This window comes from Dryas octopetala, chromosome 4, assembly GCF_963921425.1.
Source record: "Dryas octopetala chromosome 4, drDryOcto1.1, whole genome shotgun sequence".
Lineage (NCBI taxonomy): Eukaryota > Viridiplantae > Streptophyta > Magnoliopsida > Rosales > Rosaceae > Dryas > Dryas octopetala.
The window spans coordinates 20121842-20147909 of NC_141369.1; the positions used below are offsets into that span (position 1 = coordinate 20121842).

The 26068-nt window shown below is 35.4% G+C and overlaps 5 protein-coding genes across 6 annotated transcripts; 2 read left to right on the forward strand and 3 right to left on the reverse strand.

Moving 5' to 3' along the window:
- Positions 1–568: 568 nt before the first annotated feature.
- Positions 569–7015, forward strand: POP2 (Pyridoxal phosphate (PLP)-dependent transferases superfamily protein). Its single transcript, XM_086239392.1, has 19 exons — positions 569–807; positions 1971–2110; positions 2315–2396; positions 2535–2607; positions 3135–3232; positions 3498–3590; positions 4095–4168; positions 4265–4303; positions 4381–4469; positions 4552–4628; positions 4728–4802; positions 4935–4982; positions 5080–5163; positions 5248–5335; positions 5409–5487; positions 5954–6044; positions 6142–6220; positions 6570–6685; positions 6795–7015. Exons 1-19 carry the CDS (start codon positions 766–768, stop codon positions 6867–6869), a joined length of 1542 nt encoding a protein of 513 aa, XP_086095518.1. The 5' UTR covers positions 569–765; the 3' UTR covers positions 6870–7015.
- Positions 7016–7159: 144 nt separating this feature from the next.
- LOC147287878 (uncharacterized) lies at positions 7160–7619 on the reverse strand. Its single transcript, XM_086239394.1, has 2 exons — positions 7524–7619; positions 7160–7429 (listed from the first exon to the last, which is right to left on the reverse strand). Exons 1-2 carry the CDS (start codon positions 7617–7619, stop codon positions 7316–7318), a joined length of 210 nt encoding a protein of 69 aa, XP_086095520.1. The 3' UTR covers positions 7160–7315.
- Positions 7620–8066: 447 nt separating this feature from the next.
- Positions 8067–9328, reverse strand: LOC147287879 (glycine cleavage system H protein 2, mitochondrial-like). The gene is made up of 3 exons (XM_086239393.1): positions 9199–9328; positions 8454–8713; positions 8067–8219 (listed from the first exon to the last, which is right to left on the reverse strand). Exons 1-3 carry the CDS (start codon positions 9287–9289, stop codon positions 8076–8078), a joined length of 495 nt encoding a protein of 164 aa, XP_086095519.1. The 5' UTR covers positions 9290–9328; the 3' UTR covers positions 8067–8075.
- A 3819-nt stretch (positions 9329–13147) lies between these two features.
- Positions 13148–20900, forward strand: LOC147287880 (early endosome antigen). The gene is made up of 7 exons (XM_086241825.1): positions 13148–13282; positions 15799–15917; positions 16085–19018; positions 19114–19356; positions 19523–19681; positions 19920–20078; positions 20354–20900. The coding sequence occupies exons 2-7, from the start codon at positions 15834–15836 to the stop codon at positions 20591–20593; spliced, it is 3819 nt and encodes a 1272-aa protein (XP_086097951.1). The 5' UTR covers positions 13148–13282; positions 15799–15833; the 3' UTR covers positions 20594–20900.
- A 482-nt stretch (positions 20901–21382) lies between these two features.
- Positions 21383–25330, reverse strand: LOC147287881 (hAT transposon superfamily). Of its 2 annotated transcripts, none has more exons than XM_086241146.1 (6): positions 25187–25330; positions 22926–25102; positions 22362–22563; positions 22072–22268; positions 21820–21983; positions 21383–21726 (listed from the first exon to the last, which is right to left on the reverse strand). In XM_086241146.1, the coding sequence occupies exons 2-5, from the start codon at positions 25090–25092 to the stop codon at positions 21928–21930; spliced, it is 2622 nt and encodes an 873-aa protein (XP_086097272.1). In that variant the 5' UTR covers positions 25093–25102; positions 25187–25330; the 3' UTR covers positions 21383–21726; positions 21820–21927. The 2 variants fall into 2 exon arrangements, with proteins under 2 accessions (XP_086097272.1, XP_086097271.1); XM_086241145.1 differs by having other exon boundaries at positions 22926–25093; positions 25187–25325.
- Positions 25331–26068: the final 738 nt, after the last annotated feature.

Here is a 26068-nt window from a genome sequence, read left to right on the forward strand (position 1 = left end):
AATATATATAAAGTGCACAAAAATATTCTCATCTTAGACAAAATAAAATTTGGATCATTAGTTAGATCGACTATTTAACTGACGTGTAATATTTTTCAAAAAAAGAAAAAGATGTGTAATATAAATAATAAATTCTCAATTGAATAATATGATAGTGTTATGCTTTTATATAGTTTATAAGAGATTGAAAATGTAAATTACGTGATACATATCACAGTTTGACAGCATAACTATTTAATAAAAATTATTATTAAAAGTTTTAAGTTTTATTTTGAGCGTGTAACCATTTTTTTTTTTGGGCACATTTATTTTGAGTCAAGTTTAATAGTAAATAAATGACTCTTTTTCTTTTCATCTTTTAGACTTTTACTCTTCTTTTGGTGGTAGAGACGTGAGGGAATCCCACACTTCCGGAGTTTGATAAAAGTTAATCGAAGATTCTACTTCTACTTTTACTTTTCATGTACAAAATAAACACAATATTTAAACTTGGATAAAATCAAACGTGTAAGTGTTTAAGCACCAGAGCTGATGAGAGTGTGCATCAGCAAAAGCAATTGGTGATCTGGAGAGCAAAAACAATTGAAACGGACAATTTGGTAAAATGAAACGTATTTGGACTCATTGGCCAGTCATGTACAATATATTATCGCATTCAACAAGTTAATTCAATAACTCCACAATAAGAAACCAAGCCAGTTGAGGTTCTATCACTCAGTCTCAGTCTCAGTCTGTGTTCCACTACAAGATAGAGAAAAGTAAAACATGGGTATCAAACACCTTCTTGGATCCAATCTCAGAACCCAGGTATCAAATCTCAGTCACCCATTTGGTTTCTCTTTCTCTATGTGTTTTCTGATTGGTTTTCTCGATATTTGTTCTGAAAACGAAGTTTAAAAGAGGTTTTGAGATTATGAATGCTTTGTGCAGTTTTTGGATCATTTCATCAAGTTCATCATTTTGAGAATTCTGTTGAATTTTCAATCTTTACGCTTTGATCACTTTGTTGATACTTTCTCTGTTTAGAGGCTACTTCGTTTCTGAGAAAATGTTGGAGAAGATAAGAATTCAATTACCCACATTGACTTTTTTCAAAAAATACGACTTTTCATGTCTTATCTGAATCCTTGAAACTTTGTATTTCTTACTCGGTGTGTGGATCAACGTGTATTGTTTAAATAATTTAGAGTACTTATCTTTCTTTCTTTGATTATTTTTTTTTAAAAAAGGTAGTGACTAGTGAAAGATAGAGAAAAAGACAGAGCAAAAATGCAGGCTCCTTTGGATCAACAATTATGACTTTCCACTTCACTTATTGCATTTAAAATTTTGACCTTCTGTTTGGTTGGTGAGAAAATGTTGGGAAAAGCAAGGACTTTCATTCAGTATCTCCAACTCTTTTTAATTTTTCCTGATACACAACGTTTTGTACCGTGGAAGTTTGGAACGAAGTGTCCTTGTCTTTTAGGTGGCTTTCTTACAGTTAAATTTGTCACTGGTTATGCCTTTTGGTTGCTAAGTAAATGTTGTAAAGGAAACGATCAAATTTTCAGTTTTAATTATTCGAAAACCAGGAAAACAATACAATGCCTAGTAGAACTAGTTGTACTAGCTGATTTGATTTTTTTCTCACAAAGTGTTCCTTCTCTATAGTCAAAGTAAAAAACTTTCTAAACGCTGTTTCTGCATCAATGCTGAGGGAGGACCTTCCCATTTTATTTGTTACCTCCAAACACTTATTTAGTTTGAAAAATAGTTTTGTTTGTAAATCAATGGCCATTCAGGGTGACAAATTTTATGAATATTATATATATTTATACATTTATATTAGCAACTTATTGGAGCAATTTAATAATCATGGGCTGAACAGAAACACCTTTCTTCTCTTAAAAAATAAATTGGGTGTCCATTACCTGTGATAATCTAGGCTTTCTCATCTCTGATAATATATTTTTCTTTTCTGTTTACAGCTTGGTTCATGTACAAAATATGTTGCTGCTTCTAAAAGTCCACAGGAGCATCTCTTTCGGGTTCCCTTTGTGGCCAGATACTATAGTACAGGGGCACCTTTGCAGAAAGAAGAATCAACAACTGATGTGAATGGTCTAGGGTAGGTGGCATTTCTATGTTGATAATCTACAATTTGACCTCCATCTTTGTGCACACTTATTTTGTATATGATCAGTGTATATTTATGTGTCCTTGTTGCAAGTCCACTGTATTAGCGTAGTTGTGTTATAGCTTATACATGCACGAGAATCCAATATAAGTTATATAACACATGCTTTTTGTTGACATGTATTGATATACTCAGGTTGAAGGGGCATGATATGCTTGCACCCTTCACAGCTGGGTGGCAAAGTGATGGTGGTCCTTTGGTTATAGAAAAGTCTGAGGTAAACTTCTTACTTGTGTCCTAACATTGTCTATGTGAAAATAAAATTAACTATGATTTACAATTAATGTCTGTGCTTTTTTCTTTTTAAAGCTGATTTGTTTCAAAGTCGTGTAACTTAGTTAATATTTGGTTTCAGGGTAGCTATGTTTATGACAGCAATGGGAAGAAGTATCTTGATGCTCTTGCTGGCCTATGGTGCACAGCACTAGGTGTAAAAATTTGTTTCCCATTGTTATTTCTTTCCTCAGCTTTAATGTATTGTTTTCTTCTTACTCTTACTTGTTGAGACATTTTTTATTTATTTGATATTATGGATTCACTTGAAACAGCCAGAATTGCCTCACAAGAAGTATCGAATATCTATCTAACCACATTTTTCATCATATGTTTGAATATTATCATCTCAAATATATAGTAGAGAGAAAATAAGTGTCATAACCAAATATGTTAACCTATGATATTCCTCTTCTTTTATTTTAATCAATGAAAAAAGAAAAGGTAAGAAAGTTTCACACCCTGGAGACTTTAAGTTTACTACAAAAGTGTGAATATTTATTATTGGAAGTATCTAAGAACACCCTTCCCCTATCTCAGCCTTCCATTTCCAGCTTTCTTCCACACCCTGCTCATGAATAGGACTAATTTGCACCGGTCACCTTTGACCTCCTTTGTTACCCTGTATAAACTCCAGCTTTGTGTGTGATTGAATTCAAATTTTTTATTGTAAAATTTGCAGGTGGAAATGAACCTAGACTAGTTGCTGCTGCAACTCGACAGTTGAATACGTTGCCATTTTACCACTCCTTTTGGAATCGTACTACTAAACCTTCTTTGGTATTCATATTTTTTCATAACTTGCTAGTTTTCATTTTGTAAATCTGCAACCCTACATTTATTACTGCTACCTACATGTCATTATTGTTTCCAAGTCTAAGTTAGAAATTTTAATGAACTTTGTTGTTTTATTTAGGAGAATCTTGCTTCATATCTTTACTTCCTATGCCACTGCTGCTACATATTTATTCAGTGTCAGATGGTTGAAAGGATACCTTCTTAAGATGCTTGCATGCGATATTCAGTAACCAATTTTATTTTGCAGGACTTGGCAAAAGAACTTCTAGAATCTTTTACGGCTAGAAAAATGGCAAAAGCCTTCTTTACTAATAGTGGATCCGAAGCCAATGATACTCAGGTTTGATTAGTTTGTGTGAGCACAATGATTTGGTTTCACTTTCCAATTTATACATGATGAAAAAGTGAACTTGAACTGATGTTATGAATTCCCTTTACATGATAGTAACGACATTGAGTATCAATCATGTTTGTTGAGAGAATAGTATTAATCATATAATACAATCTATTAGATAAAATAAATAAATTGAAGGACATCATCATTCTTCTTGTTAGCATGGAAGTGGAACTATGGAAGAATTAGGTAAACTTGTCTAATTAGATTCCATTTAATTTTCAGACAGAAATTAAAAAATTGAAATGTTTATGGATACCCAAATTTTGAAGAAACCTCAGTTGCCTGAAGACCCAAGTCATCTGAATTTAACAAGCTGAATTGCTCTGTTTGGTCTAGAGTTCAAAGATAATTTTGTAGGAATCAATAATCAGTTTGGATTTGAAGTTATCATGTTTAAGTACTTTATGTCAAAGTCCTATAGATCTACTTGAAATATTTGCTTTGCAGGTGAAGCTGGTTTGGTATTATAATAATGCACTTGGACGTCCAGATAAAAAGAAATTCATAGCTCGAGCAAAATCGTATATTCAACTTACTCAACCCAATTTTTTTTTTTTCCCTAAATTTGCTCTGGTCATTATATGAAGTCCTTTGATGTCACCTTTGCATTCTTACAGGTACCATGGTTCAACCTTAATAACAGCAAGCCTTTCTGGGTAAGATAAATATTCTAGTGAAATTCTCCAGGAAAAGATCATCCTTCAGTCCATTAACTCTAAATTTCTTTTCACAGCCTCCCAGCTTTGCATCAAAAATTTGATCTTCCAGTTCCATTTGTATTGCACACTGACTGCCCACATTATTGGCGCTATCACCTTCCAGGTCTTTTCCTTCACAGGTCTAATCTTTGAGATTTATATTTGACTGATTTTGTTAAACTTTAGCTTGTTAATGGATATTCTAGGTGAGACGGAGGAGGAGTTCTCAACCAGATTAGCCAATAGTTTGGAGAATCTTATCCTCAAAGAGGGACCAGAGACAGTAAGTTATTCAAATATCATATTTCAGACTTGTATAGAATCATTCTACAAATGCAGAGGATACTTTTTGTTCCTGACACAGTATGCTTGTTACTTTTAGATTGCTGCGTTCATTGCTGAACCTGTCATGGGAGCAGGAGGTGTGATACCTCCCCCTGCAACTTATTTTGATAAGGTGAGCTTTTAGTGACTAAGAAGAGCATGTAATACTTGCAATGTTTCATGCTCAGATTCTCAGACCTCTTTAGCTTGGTAGCAACGAGACACTTATTTTGTGTTATGCACAATATCTGTAAATTTGATGCAGATTCAAGCAGTTGTGAAGAAATATGATATTCTATTTATTGCGGATGAGGTATATGGGTATTCTTTTCCTTTAATAAATCCTGATGTTCTGAGTGAGCCTTATATGTTGGTTTTTAAGCTTAGGTTTTATTCCTTTACTTCTCAAGGTAATCTGTGCATTTGGAAGGCTTGGGACAATGTATGGGTGTGACAAATACAACATTAAACCAGACCTTGTATCTCTAGCAAAGGTAAAGTGAGGTTATGTACGAACACAGAGCTGCTTTCTCTGGCAATATTCATTTTTCTCATCACTGTGGTGCTGGATATCCCAGGCACTTTCTTCTGCATATATGCCAATCGGTGCTGTTCTTGTGTGCCCAGAAGTTTCAGAAGTCATACACTCTCAAAGCAATAAGCTTGGTATGCTGGTAACTGTAATAAAATTCCATCCAGAGCTACTATTATTGAGTTGACATGGTTTCTTTCGTGTCAGGTACTTTTTCTCATGGGTTTACATATTCTGGACACCCTGTATCCTGTGCGGTTGCAATTGAAGCACTCAAGATCTACAAGTGTGTTCTTCTTTGCTCAATTCTAAAACATTTTATAGTAAAATTAAGTATCTGGATTCCAACTTCCGAGGATTCAAACCAATTAGGTTTAGAATCTGGAGGAAACAGCACCGATCTCATGCTGAGTAAATCACCAAATCACTGTGTAAGCCATGTAAAATATCTGAAAGCAAAAGATAAGATTTAAAGCAGATGACTTTGGATTCATCCAATTTCACTTTGATACTTCAAGGGTTTGTTCTTTCAGTAAATGTATTAAAAAGTGGACCAAGTTCAGCTGACCAAGTTGCATTTTGAGTGATAGATCCTATCTTTGGCTGGCCTGCCCTTGGTAGCATGACTCGTGTTAGAAATTTAGAATCACATATCTGCTTATAACGTAGTGGTCCACAGGAGTCCAATTTGCTTCAGCCGTTGTTCTTATATTATGTTATACTACTAACCAATAATCATTACTTGTTTGTAGGGAAAGAAATATTGTTGAACATGTAAAGAGCATTTCCCCAAGGTTTCAAGATGGTATAAAAGCCTTCTCTGATAGTCCAATTATAGGGGAGGTATGTCATCTTTTTATATTTTCCAAACTATATAGGTCAGGAAGAGAAATTATTATCATTAGGATATTAACATGGTACTGCTAATGTTGTTATGCAGATAAGGGGAACTGGGTTGATCCTTGGTACAGAATTTACAGACAATAAGTCACCTAATGATCCATTCCCTCCTGAATGGGGTAAGTTCCATCTTTCTATTCAAAGGAAAATGAAATACAGTTCATCTACATTCTACTATGAATGCATTGGTTCTTTTGGGAAATTTTTGGGTATAATTGAGCCACACAAACATATGTTCTTACTCCAGTCAATCAGTTCTGATTCTTCTGAACCTATCAAGGAGATCTGGTGTGATGCCTCTCGGTGACAAAATCCAAGTGTGCAAGTGCATGAGTGCACATGGTTTCAATGGGAATTCGTATTTATATGCACACAAACACTGCATACACAAACAACATGGTTTCAATGGGAATTCTTATTTATATATCATTTATTATTGATATTACTTCTTGATGATATGCATCACAGGGGTAGGTGCATATTTTGGAGCCCAATGTGAGAAGTATGGAATGCTAGTACGTGTTTCTGGGGATAACATAATGATGTCTCCACCATTTATTATGACTCCTGACGAGATTGATGAGGTAGGCTAGACAACTATGTCTCATTTTTATATGAAATACTTGTCCAATCACATCCAAGTTTTTGAAGCATGACGAACATGCTAACTAGAACCTGAATTTTCATTTGCAGTTAATAAGCATTTATGGGAAAGCTTTGAAGGCTACTGAACAGAGGGTGAAGGAACTCAAGTCTCAGCAGAAGTAGTTGTAAATGCAGTAGATGATGATGATGGTGAAAATTATGTAGACTTCATGTAAAGCCAAATCCATTCTCTGTTAGTCTGTTGTGTCTAGTGAGATGAATGATGATATTATCTAAATAAAGAACCATTATGCTGGTGTGAGATTTTTTTCTCTTATTTTATTTATCTTTCTAAAGTTTGAGGTTTAAAAGATTTGAGGTGTAATGATTTATCTTCTTGAATAATGACTTGTCCAAATCTCAATCAAATTTCTTCAAAGGAATTTTTTGTGAACATGGAAGGACGTGTTGGCAATGAAATCTCATTGAATAATCATATATTTTAGAAACATATTATTACTGGGCAGACAGAGAAGACTCTGTTGAGGCCAAAAAAAGGAAAAAGAAAAAGAAGAGTAGACTCTGTAAAGGAAGCAAGAAGCTACAATGGCGTAGTGCCCTTCAAGGCTTCAACTTTTTGATTCTTTTTCAGCTTTTCTTCTGGCCCGCCTTTTCCTAGAGCTCGGAGATGGCTTGTACCCTCCATCTTCGTTTTCTCTCTCGTCCAAGTCTCTAAAAGATTTCTGCAGATTCAAAGAGATATCAGAAAGTAACAATGTTGAGAGAGAGAGAGAGAGAGAGAGAGAGAGAGAGGAGAGGGTAAAAGGGTACACCCACCTCGCTTAGCTCAGCAAAGCTGACAGCATAGAAGGTAACAGCTGCAGCAGCTACAATACCCAGAACAGGAAGGGCTAGTTGCTGTATCCCATCCATGTTTCTCTTGATTTTCCTCTCTGTTTTCTGTTTTTAAATCTGAAGAATATCTAGTGGTCTTTTGAGTGTGGATTTCTGGATAAGGTGTATCACTGCCACTGTGGATATCCTTTTGTTTTTTAACTGTTTAAGCAAGCTTACTTTTACTTGTATTCTCAATATGGGGAACTTTTACTTCTAAAGATAAGCAGTACCCTACTGTTTTTGAACACATAAACCATCCATGGAAATAGTCAAAGAGCCTATACATCTCTGAAAATTACAAATTTGATGAATCATGTAGAGAAGAAAAAGAAAGGAAAAAAGCATGAAAACTGTTGCTAGAAGAAAATTAAAGTTGCAATTTCCATCTGCTGTTGGAAGGAACACTCTATGAGACCATGAGGCCTCAGGCTCAGGGCCCCACCGCCCCCACTTTGTATATACCCAGCATCTTTTGACCACAACCTTCCCTAGCTAAGTGTTTCTTTTCCTAATGTTTGGCAGTTTGGTCTCCACATACTTGGAGTACTCATCAGAGTCCATGAGGTTATTGAGCTCATCCTTACTGCTCATCTCTACCTTAGTCATCCATCCATTTTCATATGGGCTTCCATTTACCTGCATTACCATCACAAACAGTCACAAAATAAGGAATATTTCTTTTTGTAAGGATTCATTAACCATTAATGTTCTCTTAGTCAAATATCTGACATACTATGTTGTTAGACTGTAAATTAGAATCGCAGATTCAAATATGATTCTGCCAAATCAACAATTAACAGTTGAGAATATGAAAACAATGATCACATATTTGAAGTGAACTATGAAAGCATGATGCATGGGCTTAATTACCAAACCTGGAGAGCTAAGAAGCTCTTCATTTACTTCAATTATATTGCCCGAGACAGGAGAGTTTATGTCAGTGGAGGCTTTGACACTCTCAACAGAACCAACACTGCTGCCTTGTGTAACAGCATCACCAACTTCAGGCAGTTCAACAAATATAACATCACCTAAATGTTCCTGAGCATGGTCTGTTATTCCTACTGTGGCCAACTTCCCATCAACTTTGGCCCACTCATGAGACTTGGCATACTTTAAACCCTTCCCAACTGGACACAGAAAGAAGATAAACCTTAGAATAATTTTCTTTAAAAAAAGGGCAAGCAGAAAATTCTGTAATCATTAATTTTATAGCATTTTTTGCAGTTATGGTTAAACAGTTAGCTGCTACATGCACATTATTCTGAGATATTTGTTTTAATCTAATCCATATTTCATAACCAATTAACATTCAATTTAGCAATGTCCATCTGATGAGGCATTGCAGAGATTAAGACTAGTTCTAATTAAGCATGCTTTACTGTAAAAAGAAAGCAAAATTCAGAGTGTAGTGAAAGATAAACACAAAGATAAACCACCCATTACAGAAGATGATATGATATACAAGAATAGCAGAAAATAGAAAGTGAAAGTTTCAAAAAAAAAAAAAATCAAATTAGCAGAAAACAAGGTAGAAGTCATGAACAAAAAATTGAAGCATGGATAGTAGAACTGTAGAAGTGATGAATTGAGAAAGGGGTTGTTAATAAATTACCAGAAGAAAAGCCTCTAAAGGGAACAGAGGTCCTCGTATATAAAGCTGCAGGCCTTGTTGCCCATAACCTACTCATTGTGCTCAATGTCATCTCAGAGACTACAGATATGCAGACTTCTATATATGTAGTCCTCACCACTTACTACTCATAAATGGTTATGGTGACTTGCCAAGTGACTAGTCAATGGTGACACGTGTCCAGGAATCTTTGAGTACTGGGATGACGTGTCAAATATTGTACCATCACCATGGACCCTACTGATAATAAGGTGGCAAAATGGAACAATTTTTACTCTTTTTTTTTTTTTTTTGGGAAAAAAGAAAAAGAAGATATTGAAATATGTGGAGTTTCTCTTTTCCATTTGAATGTGATTATGTGACTGTGAAGAATTTGAAGATGAAGTTGAAAGCTGAGAAAGAGAACTTAATTAGACCCACCTAAAGTGTTGGAGGATGTAGACATTAGAATGGTCTTTCTGAACTTTGTTGTTTCTTGACGCCAATCTTTAATTCGATCTTTGGAGAATTATTGGAAATTAGATATTTAGAAAATTAGCTCATCTCTGATAACTGCCAATTAAGACTGCCGTCGTTTTTTCTTTTAATTTTAAAAATTGAGTAGTTGGTTGACTTGGTTCCAACTTAGAAGTCCAAAACAACTAGTCAAACATGTTTGGCCGGCTATGAATATATATGATTTAAACATTTTATTTCTTCAAAAATTCTAGTCTCTGTTCTTTGCCATGAAAAATTGAAAATATTGAATCCTTATTCTTTAAAAATAGCCTGATAGCAATTGATGTGTTGTAAAGGTAACAAAACTAACTATATGTTATATACATACTTACTATGATATGGGATCGATGAAGGTTACGGAATAAACACTAAATGTAAGTACCAATCCATTAAATGCAATGTACAATTTACACAAATTATTATTGTTTCTTGCTACCTAATAAATAAGTTCAATTTTTTACATGATATGTATACCACACAATGACACAAATCACTCATATATTGTGGCACCTATTAATTAATGTTTCATTATTAACAGCCTAACCATCTTTAATACTAAATGCTTTGAAGTAGGAACTACGTAGAGTTAAGATCAGACTGTTGCATAGAATCCTGGCACATGTTAAGGTTCATTTAATAAAATACTTAGTACATTTCATTTATTTTAATATACACTAAAAATAAAATTTCAGGCTCAAGAATGTATACCTTTGTTCCTTTTGATTGATTGAATTCCGTATGCTTGTGATGCATTAAACCCATTTGATCATGTCTAGATTCTTCCTAAACTAACATGCTTATGTCTTAATAAAGTTGAAGCCAACAAGTATAATTCTCAAAACATTTTGATGCATCTGTCACTTTTAAAGTATTTGTACATGTACATCTTTGTTTGTTTCTAATGGACTTTTTTTTTTTGGCCACATTGTTTCTAATGGACTTTAATTGGTTCTACAAGGACTAAAACCAAACACAAATGAATAACTTACACGAAACAATATTCGATCATCAATAATGCAGCTAGCTAGCTAGACAGTACATCCAAATCCCACTATTTCACTAGTTATACAGTCTATACTTAACTTTTTTTTTTTTTTTTCGGTCATCAGTTTATACTTAACTTCAACTCTCTAAAATGCTTTAAACACTCGAAACTTTATAAAATCCTTAAAATTTGAAACGTATACTTATATTGGATGTTGAAGTGGAAGAAATAATATTTTTTGGTCAGATAGTTTCTCAAACTGAATCACATAATTAAATAAGTATTTAGTGTCAAAGAACAGACTCTAGGTTTAGAATAGTTTTCTCATATCTTCATTCAATCACAAACGGAGGTATTTGTACAGGAGTTTATAGCAAAATTACAGAAAAAATTAATTACATGATTATAAAGATTATAGAGAATTGTAAAAATTACATGGATTGTGTGATAACTACCCTAACTACACCCTAATTATACTGCAATAGTCAACTAAATTTAATGACACTAATTGCTAGCTTGTTGACTTACGCTAATATTTAATAATCAAGAGTTCAAATAGATGATTTGATATGTTATATTGTTAAAATCTATCCAAAAATTTGGTTTAAAAACAATTTTAAACACGTATTAGATAAATTGAAATGTGTATAAAGATTACAATATATTTCTTTCTTTAATAATTTATGTCAGAAAATTTCCCAAGAGGACATTTTCAAATTTGTATAAAAGCCAATTAGAAATTTAGAAGTTGGCTTAATTGTGTTTTTACCACCCAAAGTTTACATTGATTTCTACTTTACCACCCAAAACTTTATTTGTCCTACTTTACCACCCAAAGTTTACATTGATTCTCACTTTACCACCCAGAAATTTATTTGTCCCACTTTACTACCCAAAGTTTACATTGATTCCCACTTTACCACCAAAAACTATTTTTCGTGTCCCAGTTAATCTTTTTCCGTCTATTCTGTCACTCTAGATTCAGGGGGTAAAGTAGGAATCAATATAAACTTTGGGTGGTAAAGTGGGAATCAATGTAAACTTTGGGTGATAAAGTGGGAATCAATGTAAACTTTGGGTGGTAAAGTGGGACAGATAAAGTTCTGGGTGGTAAAGTGAGAATCAATGTAAACTTTGGGTGGTAAAGTGGGACAAATAAAGTTTTGGGTGGTAAAGTGGGAATCACCCCAAACTTTGGATGGTAAAAACACAATTAAGCCTTTAGAAGTTTAATAAACATGGATTCCAAAAAGAGAGAAAGAAAGAGCAAATGTCTAAATCGGCTAAAGAAAGACAGAGTTGTCATGCTTGCACACCCCACCTAGAAGTAAGGGCGGTTTGGTCGGTCGACTAGCTATGGCCGCCACTCTGAGACCAAAAAGCCTACATTTTTTTTTTCTCATAGTGCAATGACCAATTAAACCTCTTCCATAATCTACAAGTTCTTGCATGGCGGCACTTGAGAAACAGACAATGACCAACTGTATATGTGTTCCCCACTCCAATTTATTTAAGAGTTAATTGAGTTTATATTCCTTAATAAAACAGTTTTTAGATTAAAGTCTACAGTTATTTTAGAATATTATTAAATATTAAATATTACATTAAAAAAGCACTGATAAAATAATAAAAACAAATTTCCTTAATTTTTCGGTAAATATGTTTTTATTTTATTTGGTTAAATTATTTTTTATTTTTTACTTTTGTTGATGTTACTTCTATCGTAGTTATTACTTTATTAGTAACTTAATTTGGTTGATTTATCTATTTAATTTAATTTAATATGATATAATATTAATAACGTATATTTATATTATAATACGTAAATTGGTTACACTATAATATAGTATTACAGTTATACAAAATAATTTCTCCTATATTCATAATCAATATTCATTATAATACCAATAAATGACATTGATATGGTGAGAATAAAGAGAAGTAAGGCAACAGTTTCATGTCATCCAATGTACCAAAAACAAGAATACCACAAAGTCAAATTCTAGGAGCTCAAATTTTAATTTCATGACACTATATTGTAATGATTACATAATTAAATTTTCCATTTGAAACCTTAATTTTAAATTCCTACATTGAAATAGTTTGTCTAAACAATGGATTTTCAAATCAAAAGGTTTGAAATCTGTAAACTTAAAACCGATCAAAAATAATTTACAGATTGGAAATCCATAACTTTAAAACCCGAATATGCTACCAAAAACAAAAAAAATCCAATTCTAAATCCAAATTCACCATAATATAGTCTCTGGTTGGCATTGTAATTAAAATGAAATCGGAGGGCAAGAGTTGCGAGGATAGCAAAGTTGCGCCACTGTCCGATTGCCAAATGAGGCCCACACTTACTGTCCCAATGCACTAAAAGTGGGCCCTACACTTCCTCACTTCATATTTAAATACCGGGAATCTCTCTATACACTCTGCCTTTCATTTTTATTTTCTTCTTCTTCACATTCATCGTCACCATCTCCCCTAATCACTCCATTTTGTTTTTCGTGTATCGAAAAACAGAAAAAAAAAACTCTTCTTGGCAGAAATCTAAGCAAAAACAATCAACTTTATCAGGCAAGCCATTAATCTCTCCTCATGCTCTGTCGTTTCTATTTATATCTACTAATAATTCAAGCTCACTTGGTTCTGTTTTTGATTTTTCTGCTTCATGTTTTTACTGATTCATATGCAAAGATCATGATGGAATGTTTTGCTTTTGCTTTTGTTTATGGTGTTGTGATGGTTTGAGCATCAACTTGTGATCTTTATGTGATGATCACATCTGGGTATCACATAGATGTGGTTATAACTTAAGAATTAGACTCTGTTTTTGTGATCATTTCATATGCATTCCTTGTGAGAATTCATGTGTTTCTGTTTCTGATCATATCAAAGTTTGTGTTTTTGAAGGTTTTGAAAGAAACCCATATCACTCTGATCATAATTCTTTCACCTTCCATTTGCTGATTTTCTGATCTTTGATCATTTTTGATGATCAGTGAAAGCTGAACTTCATGTCTGATACAACCTTTGAACTAGAATAGAAACCGTACTAATTGGTTCATTGTTATGTTTGACCATTATGTATGTATGTATGTATGTATGTATGGCTATGAGATCTTTGTTGAGAAGAAGAACTAAATCTCTAATTAATAAATTTCGGTTTTTTTTATTTATTTTCTTGGGGGTGTTAGGTGGAGATTTTATCGTCAAAGTTATTTAGATCAGTAATTAAAGACTTAAAGTATGAGTTTATTGACAATTTATTATATTTAAGGTTTTGCTTACTTGCACGTCCTTTTGCAGTTTATGCTCAATTTGGATTCCAGCTTTAAATAAATAATAAAAAAAGCTTTTAATTAATTTTTGTTTTTATTACTATTATTGAATTAATAGCAGCAAAAAGATGAGGATAATTCTGTAATTTTCAAAAGGAAGATGCTAGTGTTTATATCATATCAAAGTTGATATTGATCACCTTAATTAGTGGAGTCGTACTCGTGGGTGACCCTAATTTTTCTCCATTTGTCAATGATAATTGATGTGCCTCTTTAACTTTGTCTTTCTGTGTAATTACAGAGCCAATAACGGTGATTAAATTTAATGCTCTGTCAAAAATCAAAAGTAAATGATGGCTAGCTACCTGTCCATGCGCTTTTAGCTGTGAAAGAATCTTCCTTTCTTTCTCTCTTTCTTTTTAATTTGTTTTGTTTTTTATTTTGTTTTTGGGTCAGAAACTTAGAAAGAAGCTTAAGAAAGATGGGGTCTGTGATCTGTCCATTCAAATAAAAAATGAAGCCCATGGCCAAAAAAAATAAAATAAAAAATGAGCCAAAAAATAAATGCATGGGGTGCCTATTGCCTACATTGGCAGTGGGCTCCACCCACCATGCTTCACTTTTTGTGTATTAGCAACGAACCGGTCTAGATTTCACTAAATATTTCAAGATGTAGCCTGTTTTTTTGTTTTTAATTTCTTTTCCAAGTTTTAAGCTAAATGATGCAACCCTATATTAAAAGAGAGATTCTTAGGAGATCGGGTTATTTGGGCCATCTTGGCTTGATGTGCAAATAGCTTTGAATGAAAAATTTTGGGGCCCACATACTAGACGGCTCCACATGGAAATCATCACATGGTAGATCACTAGATAAGTGACAAAGATGGCAGCTAGTTACCAGGTGGTTTTGAATCTATATATGGTTTCAATTCTTCAAGAATGTGATTAACCCTAATTTTAAAAATAAATTATGATATTCCTTTTAATTTTACCCCTTTTGCTAAGCCTTTTTTAACTTTTTTTTGTTGGGGCAATCCTTTGTGAGCTCTTGGGCCACATGTTATAATATGATGTTGAATGGGCCAAATGCCTAGAACCCATCTTTCCTAATGGCCCGTGTAATGATGGGCATTTCACCATTGCACACTTCATCTCAATTACTATAAAAAAAAAAAAAAGGTTTTTAAATCATCTAATATACTATTAATTTTCGAAAAGAATTACTAACATTTTTATATTAATTATAATTTTAGTCTTTGAGTTAAAATTTTAATTAAAAGAAAAAGTAATAACAAGGCTAAGTGGCACCTAGAAATTTAGAAATAAACTGCGTTAAGTACTTAAGTGTAAGAACAAAAATCTATGCGCTATGATATTGAATTATTGATGGGTGGCTAGTGGCTACCTCTATGATTTAGGGAGGTACCCTATCTGGGTGCCACGTCAGGTTGTATGTCTTTGTGACCCAAATGACTTGCTTTAACTACCCACGCTATCTGGAGTGGAATTACAAAATTGCCCTCATAGCTTACCTTTGCTGTTACGAAAAATCTTTCTCATGTAGGTATTTTAATTTTGTTGTCCATGTCTTAATCAAACTAGTAGTGTTGCAGAGTTTCACGTAAAAGGATTTCCTGGAAAAAGAAAGAGGAAGTGTAGTTGTTAAGATAGTGATTTCCTTTTTGTGAAGCATGCATTATTTGTATGTGTATCAAGAAAAAGACAAAAAATATTTCCTCAAATTTGATTTACAATGAAACAAACATAAGTGACCAAGTACGTAGCTGATGAACTTGTTGTTGTTAATGACAGAGAAACAAGTGAAGTAGGTGAGCCTTTGCTACAATATGGCAGAAGAAACTCAAGTCAGTTCAGAAATCCCAGTGAAGTCTTTTGAGGATGCTGGGACTACGAATGCCAACCCAATCAAGGTAACTGCAATCTGTGTTCTGTAAATTTAAGCTTTTTTGCTTTGCTAATTTTGTCATTCCACTCTGCCATTACAATCAATAACATAAATCCTTCATGGAATCATTATAATTTTTTAAAATCTTAATAGAAGTTGAGTTGAATATTGATTTGGATGGTTCTAATGCAGGTAACAACAAATGGGAACTTGCCAGGTGTAGAAAAAGAAGGAAAGAAAGAAGAGGAGGAAGCTACTTTTGATGGAGAATTCATTAAAGTTGAGAGGGAGTCACTAGATGTGAAGGATGGCTCTCATACTGCTGAAATAGCAGTGGTGGAGGACAAGAAGCCATCTGTTGTTATTGAGAGAAGCTCAAGTAATTCAAGCAGAGAATTGCTAGAAGCGCGGGAGAAGGCGAGTGAACTTGAGCTTGAAATTGAAAGATTGGCTGGTGTGTTGAAGCATTCGGAATCAGACAACTCTGAGCTGAAGAATGAGGTCTTACTTGCAAAGGAGAAGCTGGGACAAAGTGAAAACAAGTATGAAGAGCTTGAACTCAGTCATAACAAATTGCAAGAGCAGATTATTGAAGCTGAGGAGAAATACAGCTCACAGCTCACTACTTTGCAAGAGGCATTGCAAGCTCAAGAAGAAAAGCACAAGGATCTGGTTGGGGTGAAGGAATCGTTTGATGGTCTCAGCCTTGAGCTTGAAAGCTCAAGAAAGAGGATGCAGGAACTGGAGCAAGAGCTGCAGAATTCTGCAGGTGAGGCACACAAGTTTGAGGAGTTGCACAAGCAAAGTGGTTCACACGCCGAATCTGAGACGAAGAGGGTCTTGGAGTTTGAGAAACTGCTTCAAGTGGCAAAATTGAGTGCAAAAGAGATGGAACATCAGATGGCTTCCATGCAAGAAGAACTCAAGGGCCTGTATGACAAGATTGCTGATGATGAAAAAGTCAAAGAAGCCCTTCAGGCTACTGTTGCTGAACTTTCTGCAGCCCAGGAAGAGCTGTCTCTCTCAAAGTCCCAAGGTGTGGACTTGGAGCAAAGACTCTCTGCTAAGAAAGCTCTTGTAAATGAACTGACCGAGGAGTTGGAGCTGAAAAAGGCTTCAGAATCTCAAGTGAAGGAAGACATTTCAGCTCTTGAGAATCTGTTTGCCCACACTAAAGAAGATCTTCAAGCAAAGGTTTCTCAATTGGAAGAAATCAAGTTGAAGCTGCAGGAGGAATTGAGTGCAAAGGAATTGGCTGAAGCTGCGCAAAAAACCCATGAAGAACAGGTCGTAGTTGTACAGGAGGAATTGGCTTCGGTAACCAAAGAAAAAGAAGCACTGGAAGCAGCTGTGGCAGTTCTCACTGGTAATGTAGAGAAGATGAAGGAGTTGTGCAGTGATCTTGAAGAAAGATTAAAGCTTTCGGAGGAGAATTTTGGTACATTGAGAGAGGTCGAGGAAGAAAAGAACCAGCTGAATGGCCAGGTGACAGAATACCTGGAGAAGATAACTCAGCTGGAATCTGCCTTAAACCAGTCTTCGTTGCAGAATTCTGAGCTTCAAGAGGAATTGAAGATTGCCACTGAGAAATGTGCTGAACATGAGGGCCTGGCCAGTACACACCATCAGCGAAGCTTGGAACTTGAAGATTTGATCCAAATTTCTCATTCGAAAGTGGAGGATTCTGGTAAAAAGGTGAGTGAGCTGGAGTTGTTCCTCGAAACGGACAAGTACAGAATTCAAGAACTTGAGGAACAGATAAGCGCATTGGAAAAGAAATGTCAGGATGCAGAAGCAGATTCGAAGAATTACTCTAACAAGGTGTCTGAACTTGCTTCTGAATTAGAGGCATTCCAAGCAAGAACATCTAGCCTTGAAGTTGCACTGGAAACGACCAATGAAAAGGAAAAGGAGTTGACTGAATCCTTGAATGCTGCAACTGAAGAGAAGAAAAGGTTAGAAGATGCATCAAACACTTCTAGTGAGAAGCTTTCTGAGGCACAAAATCTATTGGAAGTCTTGAGGAATGAATTGAATCTTACTCAAGAGAAACTGGAAAACATTGAAAATGATCTCAAGGCTGTTGGAATCAGAGAAGGCGAGGTCATACTCAAACTCAAGTCTGCAGAGGAGCAACTGGAGCAACAAAGCAAAGTAATAGAGCAAACAACATCAAGAAACTCAGAACTTGAAGCGCATCATGAATCTTTCAAGAGGGATTCAGAGATTAAACTCCAAGAAGCAATAGGAAACTTCACTAGCAGGGATGTTGAGGCAAATTCTCTGGTTGAGAAGCTTAAGATTCTTGAAGATCAGGTGAAGGTTTATGAAGAGCAGGTTGCTGAAGCAGCTGGAAAATCTGCATCTTTCAGAGAAGAATTGGAAAACAGCTTGACTAAATTGGCTTCTTTGGAAAGTGCAAATGAGGAACTCAGAAAAAAGATCTTGGAAGCAGACGACAAAACTTGTCAGTCATTCTCAGAAAACGAACTGTTAGTTGAGACAAATGTTCAGCTGAAAAGCAAGATTGATGAATTACAGGAATTGCTGAACTCTGCTCTATCTGAAAAGGAAGCCACTACTGAACAACTTGTTTCCCACAAGAGCACTGTCGAGCAATTGACAGAACAGCACACAAGAGCCTTTGACCTTCATTCTGCTGCTGAAGCCCGCATCGTGGAAGCAGAAAAGAAGCTGCAAGAAGCCATTCAGAGCTTCAGTCAGAGAGATTTGGAAGCTAAAGACTTGAATGAGAAGGTAAATGCCCTGGAAGGCCAGATAAAATTGTATGAAGAGCAGGCTCAAGAAACATCTGCAGTTTCTGAAACCAGAAAAGCAGAGCTGGAAGAGGCTCTCTTGAAGGTAAAGCATCTGGAGAGTATTGTTGAGGAACTGCAAACTAAATCAGCTCACTTTGAAGAAGAGAGCAGAAAACTAGCTGAGGCAAATATAAAGCTTACAGAGCAAGTGTCCATCTATGAGTCCAACCTCGGTGATCTAGAAGCAAAATTATCTGCTGCCCTTGTTGAGAAGGACGAAACAGTTGAACAACTTCAGACTTCAAAAAAGACTGTACAAGATTTAACGCAGCAGCTTTCTTCTGAAGGGCAGAAACTACAATCTCAGGTTTGCTCCAAACGTTTCGTGATTATTTTGTTGCTATTGATATGTTGTTTTCCTAGCCACGTAATGTGTTTAATGACTACGTACTTGTGCTACAGATGTCTTCAGTTATGGATGAGAACAACATGCTTAATGAACTGTATCAAAATACCAAGAAGGAACTTCAGCAAGTGATTTCGCAGCTCGAAGAACAACTGAAGGAACATAAAGCAGGAGAAGATGCTTTAAAATCCGAGTTTGAAAATCTCAAGTCTGAGATTGCTGATAAACCTTTGTTACAGAAGTCCCTCAGGGAACTTGAAGAACAATTGGTGAAAACTGAAGATCAACTGAAACAAGAGGTAAATTATTATCATTTGCAGCAATCATAAAGAAACCCACAGAATAAGCTCTTCGTATTATTCTGAAAATTTGCATTCTTTTTTTTTTTTTTCCTGCATGGGGCTTTGGGAAAGGAGTTTTATTCATCTTTTAAGGATTCTTTCTGACATGGAGGATGAACTGTAGGTTGAAAACATTAAGGCAGCTGCTGCTGAAAGAGAGGCAGAATTGACTTCAAAATTGGAGGATCATGTGCATAAAGTACATGACAGAGATTTATTAAATGAACAAGTGCTACAACTTCAGGGAGAGTTACAAATTGCTCAGACCACAGTTTCTGAAAAGGTAAAGGACTAGTCATTATTTAAGATGTCTTTTACTTGCACTGTATGATGGTCAATACATTCAAAGTAAGTTAAGAACTGCTGATTGTTTATACCAAACTAATTTTCACTTTATGTATTTCTAAATTTTGTGTCTATGAATCAATCTAAAGAACCTCTTAATCATGAAAAATGTATATATCAGGAATTTAATGCTAATTTTTTGAAAATGTTCCATGTTCGAATTCCCAACTCAACAGAAGGAAGCAGATTCTCAAAAGGACCTGGAACGTGAAGCATCATTGAAGCATTCTCTTGGAAAACTTGAAGCTAAGAACAAAGAAATCACACTTCTAGAGAAGCAAGTCAAAGACCTTGAGCAAAAATTGCAGCAAGCGGATACCAAATTAACCGAAAGGGTTTGTTCATACCTATTTCCCAACTCACTTTATATACCCCCACGTTACAAATTGCAAACACACACAGGCACACACAACATTATGTACTCTGTAAGTTGTTTGAAAGTAGCTGTCAACTTTTAGGACTTATATTACAAAATACTCATACACAAGTACACAACTTGTGGGAAATGGAGACATCAAACCATACCAAAAGGATCTCCAATACCAAAATCATGAAGCTAAGTCTCCCAGGAAACAATTGAGCAGCTACTTATATTTAAATCATGTTGCAGGGTGATGGAGGCAGTACAGCCAGATTGGAAGTGAAATCAAGGGACATTGGATCAACCATTTCAAGTCCATCAAAAAGGAAGAGTAAGAAAAAGTCAGAAGCAACATCTGCTCAAACCTCATCCTTCTCAGAGATCAAAACTCATACTGCTGAGACTTCCCCTATGATGACCATTAAGGTCATCTTGGGAGTGGCTCTGGTGTCTGTGATCATTGGCATCGTTCTCGGGAAACGATATTAGCTTTGGTACTGTGTTTTTGGTTTTGACCCTCAGGTTTTGGTTTTTTTTTTTTTTTTTTCCTTTAATTGTTTCACTTGGTATAAATTATGCACAGCTGATTGAAAGCTTTGTTTTTATGCTTTCAAGGTTTAGTTTTTGAGGTTGCTGGTCGGGGAATTTATTTTATTGCATATCCCCTTGCCTGTTTGCAAAGCAAAACACAGTTGATTCATGTATTATTCAAGTTTGTATTTAGTTTTTTGATTGGGTTGCAGATGCTTTCTGAAATCTTCTCTTAACAACTTTATGAAGTATTGATTAAAATATCCATTTTGACATTTCTATAGCTTTTTTTTTTGGTGAGAATTTCTATAGCTTTTCACAGCTAGTACAAGTCTGTCTGAAAACTTGTATAGCTTTTCTCTTTATTATGTACATTGATAGGAGATTGGCACCTCCCCACCCCCCACAACTATCTTTAAACATGGTGTGCCTCTTCATCCGAAAAAAACAGGGTGTCCTTGAAATTGAAGCCTGAGTAGGCGCGAGGGCCTGTAGCTGAAGCTCACATCTGAGTCTTATCTAAGTTCTAGCGTAATTATAAAATTACAATTGACAAGTAAACTTAGTTCTCAAATAAACTTCATGAAACTCCTAATATGCACCAACTTAATTTATTATCTTTTAAATATAAATTGATATTATAAAATTGGTGAATTAGATTGGTGGCAATCTAAATTACACTCTATGATAGGAAAAAAAGCGGTGGGAAAACAAATTCTGAGAAGGAAACTGGTAAAAGGAGAAGGTCGGATTTCTCATTTGCAACAGACCTGGATTGCAATATACAACTGATGCATGGTGGTATGTTATACACAGCTTCATGACTTTGGATTTTGTGAATCACAAAATGTGATTAGATTTAGGCCAACAAAAATATGATTAGATTTACATGGACATCTGAAAATATGCAACTTCAGCATTCTACTTGTCAGAGCTACAAAGCCCTACTTGCTACCATGAAAATTACCTACATGTAATTGTGCTGCAAGAACTTGCTGAAATAATCCACATTGCTGGAGGCTGAGCCATGATCATATATTTTTCTTTGTACTTTGCTTTCTGAGCATTGGCCTCCTGCTGATCCATCACTTCTGCAGTAATGCCATGAAAAGACAAATATCAGGACTGAAAATTACCTTTTGGAATCAAACAGTATCTCTAGATATAATACTTTGTTACAGTACCTTGCTCTCTGTGTAGGCGCTTGATGAAAGTGAAGGTATGGTCATGAATGAGGACTCTGCACAGATTTACATCTCTGAATTCTCTCCGACCAGCTTACAACATTATGTTCAGCATTCTTCTTTAATCACTTTCAATCCATAAAAAATCTCATTATCATCAAACCCTGTACATTGACCAACATTCTAGTTTAACTTAAAAATTAAAAAAAAAAATCTTGAATGATTATTCACAATCCATACAAACTTAGTTACCTGAACCCAAGTCTTCAGCTTCGTTAACTGAAAGTTCTAAAAGCCTCGAGTTTTCAGAGGGCGGATCAAGTGACATCCAATCAGGATTTTCATTGTCTTCCAGGTACATTTCCGTCTCCGTTACCCAGTCTCCAACAATGCTAGAGCTTTCAAATGATATAGGATCCACATACTCGTGTTCTTTGTTCTTATGAACCCTATAAGAAAATCAATTAGCAAAAGAGCTAGTTTCCGTTTCACCACATAACTTAAAGAACACAAATAAATAGAGCCTATTGGTTTCTACTTACATTTGTCTTAGTTGCATGTTGTATTGAACAAAAACAAGATCACTAAGCCGTTGATGCTCTAAGCTATTCTTTTTCTTGTGCAACTGTTCAAAAGGAATCTGATTCTTCTTACACTGAACTAAGCTGCAAGTTTGGCTGAGAATACGAATTGCCAAACGCGCCACATTTGGGCAACCACCACCATATGTAGACCACCATTCAGCTTAGACAAACAGAAAGTTTAAAGAAATGAGCTGAAAGAAGCAATACCTATATTCAAACTATATGCAGCACATCTCCCAAAAGGGGATTATAAATGATCAGTCAGGCATCATACCAAAATATTTTATAACACTAGAATGACATAGGCAAAGGTCTGGGTACATTTTTAAGCATTTGGTCATCTATCATTCTATCATCATAAAATCAAGTTAACAGATGGTTTAATCATCGATCATGAAACTCATTGCTAAAAAAGGTTTCTTAATGAAAATATATATGCTTCTTTCTGTTTTATGTATAGCCAAGTAAATAAAGAAACCATGTCATTCAAAATAACAATGTGATCCAACCAAAGATCCTCACCAGGAAGCAGAGTATCTCTAGCTCTAACTGCCAAATTCCTCCCCAAATCTCCAACAGCATTTTTGTACAATTTTAACTCTTTGATAATTTCATCTTGAACTTTTATATCAGGAACCAATCTCTCTATGCAGTCAAACATCCTCGATGTGATCTCATTAGGCATGTCTCCTTGGATGCTATAAAAAAACTTGGGATTGAGGTAAAAACCTGCAGCATGAAGAGGAAGTTGCCATAATTTTTTCCACCTGTGATCTATAATATTCCAATAAACCATGTACTCTTCCTTTTTGACAAGTTCTCTCTTGATTGTTTCTTTTGCTCGATATATTCCTGCAAAAACATATCCCATAGCTGCCCTCTTCTGGCTACCAACCAATTTTAAAACTCGCAAGAGTGGATTCGTTAAACAGGTGATCAAAATGCACGAAGACCAAAATGACCGATTACTTAATATATTTAGGACTGTCGATCCTTCTGGTGTTTTAGAATAGGGGCAGCCCATCCATTCTTTTGAAGTAACCATAGACTGCAAATTAAGTTTCAGGTCAGCCATTTGTTTCAATGTCATAAAATTTGTAGCAAACTGAGTTACGCCCACCCTCACAATGTCATTTCCAAAAGTATACTTTCTCATCATATTCAAAATGACAACATGTTTGTAGATAAATCTCGTAACAGATCTAGCCTGTACAATTATAGAATTTATCCACTCAACTTTTCCAAAATCCTCAAGTATCAAATCTAGGCAAGTAGCAGCACAGGGAGACCAGTACAGGGTGGGGAATGTATCCATCAACTTCTTCCCAGCAACAACATATTGATCTTCAGTACTTGTAATGACTTGCAGAACATGTCCAACTCCAACTTCTTCCACCACTTGCTTAAGAAACTCGTACAAAGCATCTGGGGAATATATAAAATAGGAAGCATCCAGAGATTTCAAATATATTGTTCCTTCAGGACAGTACACTGCAAAATTTAAAAAAGTTTTACCCTTTTCAGAGTTCCATTGGTTCACTAGAAGAGAACAACCAGTCCTCACCCAAGTTTCCGTGTGTTGATGAATATCATTCTTCACTTCTTCAACTGCACTCTTCAGTATCCAACCCCGTAGATCATGACATGAGGGTGCTATAGTCTCCATTCCCCCAGAGGCAATTGCATCAATCATTGGCTGGAAATAAACAGAGTTCTTCACTGCATCCAATGGAGCCTGAATTTCATATAGAAACCGCCCTATTGCCATAAGAATTTGTTGATTGTTCAGCTTCTCCACTTCAGCATTGGCAGCCACCGAACCATTTTCATCTCTTACCCTCTTCCTTGCACTCGAGTTTGAATTGCCTATGCCAACTCTTTCATTTTCCAACAAAGTTGAGTTGGGAAAATCAATTGATTTCCCTTGGGTGCTTTCATAAAATGCATTGTCAATTTCACTGGAAATAGGAGCTGAGACATTACTCAATTTGGTCACATCAGTAACAGAACTAGAACCACCACCCCTCCACCTTACTCTTCTATCAATACTCGTCCCAACATCTTCTTCTCGATTTGCCGACAAATTTGAATTGGGTACTCCACTTAATCTCTGCATAGCATTATTCTTATAAGAATTGTCTATTTGAAGGGGTACATTAGTCAGATTATCACTTAAACTAATACCATCACTAATCCCATCAGCACCAACAACAGCTTCAAAAGAATTTCCAACTCTTCCCCTTACTCTCCCATTCATACTCATTCCAACATCTTCTTCTTGATTCACCACCAAATTCGAACTGGATCCTCCAATCAACTTGCATTCCACATTTTCAACAAATGAATTGTCTATTTCACTGAGACTACGATGTGGGTTAACAGCAATTTGATTCTTTCGGTGCCTAAATGCTGCAATCCCATCATCTAAACTCTGCAACAGGGAAAGACGAACATCGGGTGGGACTCGATCACAAGTGGGACCATTGCCCTTTCGACCAGCAAGGTGGGATTTGATCCTATTAATCCCACCACCCTGAAACACTTTGCCACAATATATACACTTCTTCAACTCAACCCTACTACCGTTTTGTTGGTCCCCATTTTTAATGTATAGTTGACAGTGTTTCCATGCTGGGTCTTGTTTTTGTGGAGAAACAGATACGAGCTCAAAACCCTCCAAAGATGTCATTCTAACAAAACTTGATAATCAATCAATCAATCACTAATTCACTAAGAAAGATTATGCATTGCTAAATGGGTATTCGAAAGAGAAGATGACTTACCTGTCTTGGGTAATTTCTCTCTCCGTCTATGAATGCTTTTGGGAGGAGAGAGAGCCAAGCGTGCGGGCTTTTGATGGGTTTTTTGTGTCACACAAATACATAGAGGTCAACCTGTCAGTGCCAGTAGTGAACTTGTGAATTGTGATTTGTGACTTAAATTCTGGGAAATATGTTTTTGTGTGTTCGGCCGTTTAGTTTTTGGAACTTATATGAAAATGGCCCAAAAAATTATAGATTTTATTTTTACCGAGTTCAAATTGGGCCTTGGCCTAGGCCACATATTGGCAATTGGCATTGTCAATATCCCTTCTTTTTTTTTTTTTTTTAATCAATATTTTTGTCAATATCCTTGCATGTCATTGTGAGGGAATGTTTTAGTTTTACCATTATCATGTGAAACTTCATTAATTTTAAAAATGGAGATTAAACAGTAGTGAATATGAGATAGAGATTGGAGAGAAGTATCCCTGCCATTTTTGGGAAAGACCACATTCCCTAGCAGTAGCTAATGCTAATATCCCTTCAAGAAATTGCATTGATGTGGCCACTTGTTAGCATGAGTCACTATCAAATATCGATACAACTGTGTGAGTGTGTGGCATTGCATTTCAATCAGCCAATCATGAACTACTATGCAGCTAGGAAAGAGTTCATTCTTTGTATAATGGTATCTGGGATTGCTTGTAGATAAGCAGCAGCAGCAGCAGCAGCAGCAGTACATCTGAACTTCTGACATAGTGGGATAAGGTTGGTATTCTAGAGTACAGTTCCATGTGCAGACTATGCCGACCCGACCCATCCCAACCCAACCGAACAAGTCACGAGTAAAATTTCAAATAATAAATATTTATGTTCATTATTTTTATTTTTTTTATTTCTTTC

What these genes read in the sequence shown, in the direction of transcription:
- POP2 (XM_086239392.1), top strand. Translation starts at nt 766, where the DNA reads ATGGGTATCAAACACCTTCTTGGATCCAATCTCAGAACCCAG. An exon ending in CCTATGGTGCACAGCACTAG is followed by an intron (nt 2,608 to 3,134) that starts GTGTAAAAATTT and finishes TAAAATTTGCAG; the next exon opens with GTGGAAATGAACCTAGACTA. An exon ending in TTGGCGCTATCACCTTCCAG is followed by an intron (nt 4,470 to 4,551) that starts GTCTTTTCCTTC and finishes TGGATATTCTAG; the next exon opens with GTGAGACGGAGGAGGAGTTC.
- LOC147287878 (XM_086239394.1), bottom strand. Translation starts at nt 7,619, where the DNA reads ATGGATGGGATACAGCAACTAGCCCTTCCTGTTCTGGGTATTGTAGCT. An exon ending in GCTTTGCTGAGCTAAGCGAG is followed by an intron (nt 7,430 to 7,523) that starts GTGGGTGTACCC and finishes TTGAATCTGCAG; the next exon opens with AAATCTTTTAGAGACTTGGA.
- LOC147287879 (XM_086239393.1), bottom strand. Translation starts at nt 9,289, where the DNA reads ATGACATTGAGCACAATGAGTAGGTTATGGGCAACAAGGCCTGCAGCT. An exon ending in CTTTAGAGGCTTTTCTTCTG is followed by an intron (nt 8,714 to 9,198) that starts GTAATTTATTAA and finishes TTCTGTGTCCAG; the next exon opens with TTGGGAAGGGTTTAAAGTAT. An exon ending in TTCTTAGCTCTCCAGGTTTG is followed by an intron (nt 8,220 to 8,453) that starts GTAATTAAGCCC and finishes ATGGTAATGCAG; the next exon opens with GTAAATGGAAGCCCATATGA.
- LOC147287880 (XM_086241825.1), top strand. Translation starts at nt 15,834, where the DNA reads ATGGCAGAAGAAACTCAAGTCAGTTCAGAAATCCCAGTGAAGTCTTTT. An exon ending in GGCAGAAACTACAATCTCAG is followed by an intron (nt 19,019 to 19,113) that starts GTTTGCTCCAAA and finishes CTTGTGCTACAG; the next exon opens with ATGTCTTCAGTTATGGATGA. An exon ending in AGACCACAGTTTCTGAAAAG is followed by an intron (nt 19,682 to 19,919) that starts GTAAAGGACTAG and finishes CCAACTCAACAG; the next exon opens with AAGGAAGCAGATTCTCAAAA.
- LOC147287881 (XM_086241146.1), bottom strand. Translation starts at nt 25,092, where the DNA reads ATGACATCTTTGGAGGGTTTTGAGCTCGTATCTGTTTCTCCACAAAAA. An exon ending in TAGAGATACTCTGCTTCCTG is followed by an intron (nt 22,564 to 22,925) that starts GTGAGGATCTTT and finishes TGTTTGTCTAAG; the next exon opens with CTGAATGGTGGTCTACATAT. An exon ending in AGCTGAAGACTTGGGTTCAG is followed by an intron (nt 21,984 to 22,071) that starts GTAACTAAGTTT and finishes GTCAATGTACAG; the next exon opens with GGTTTGATGATAATGAGATT.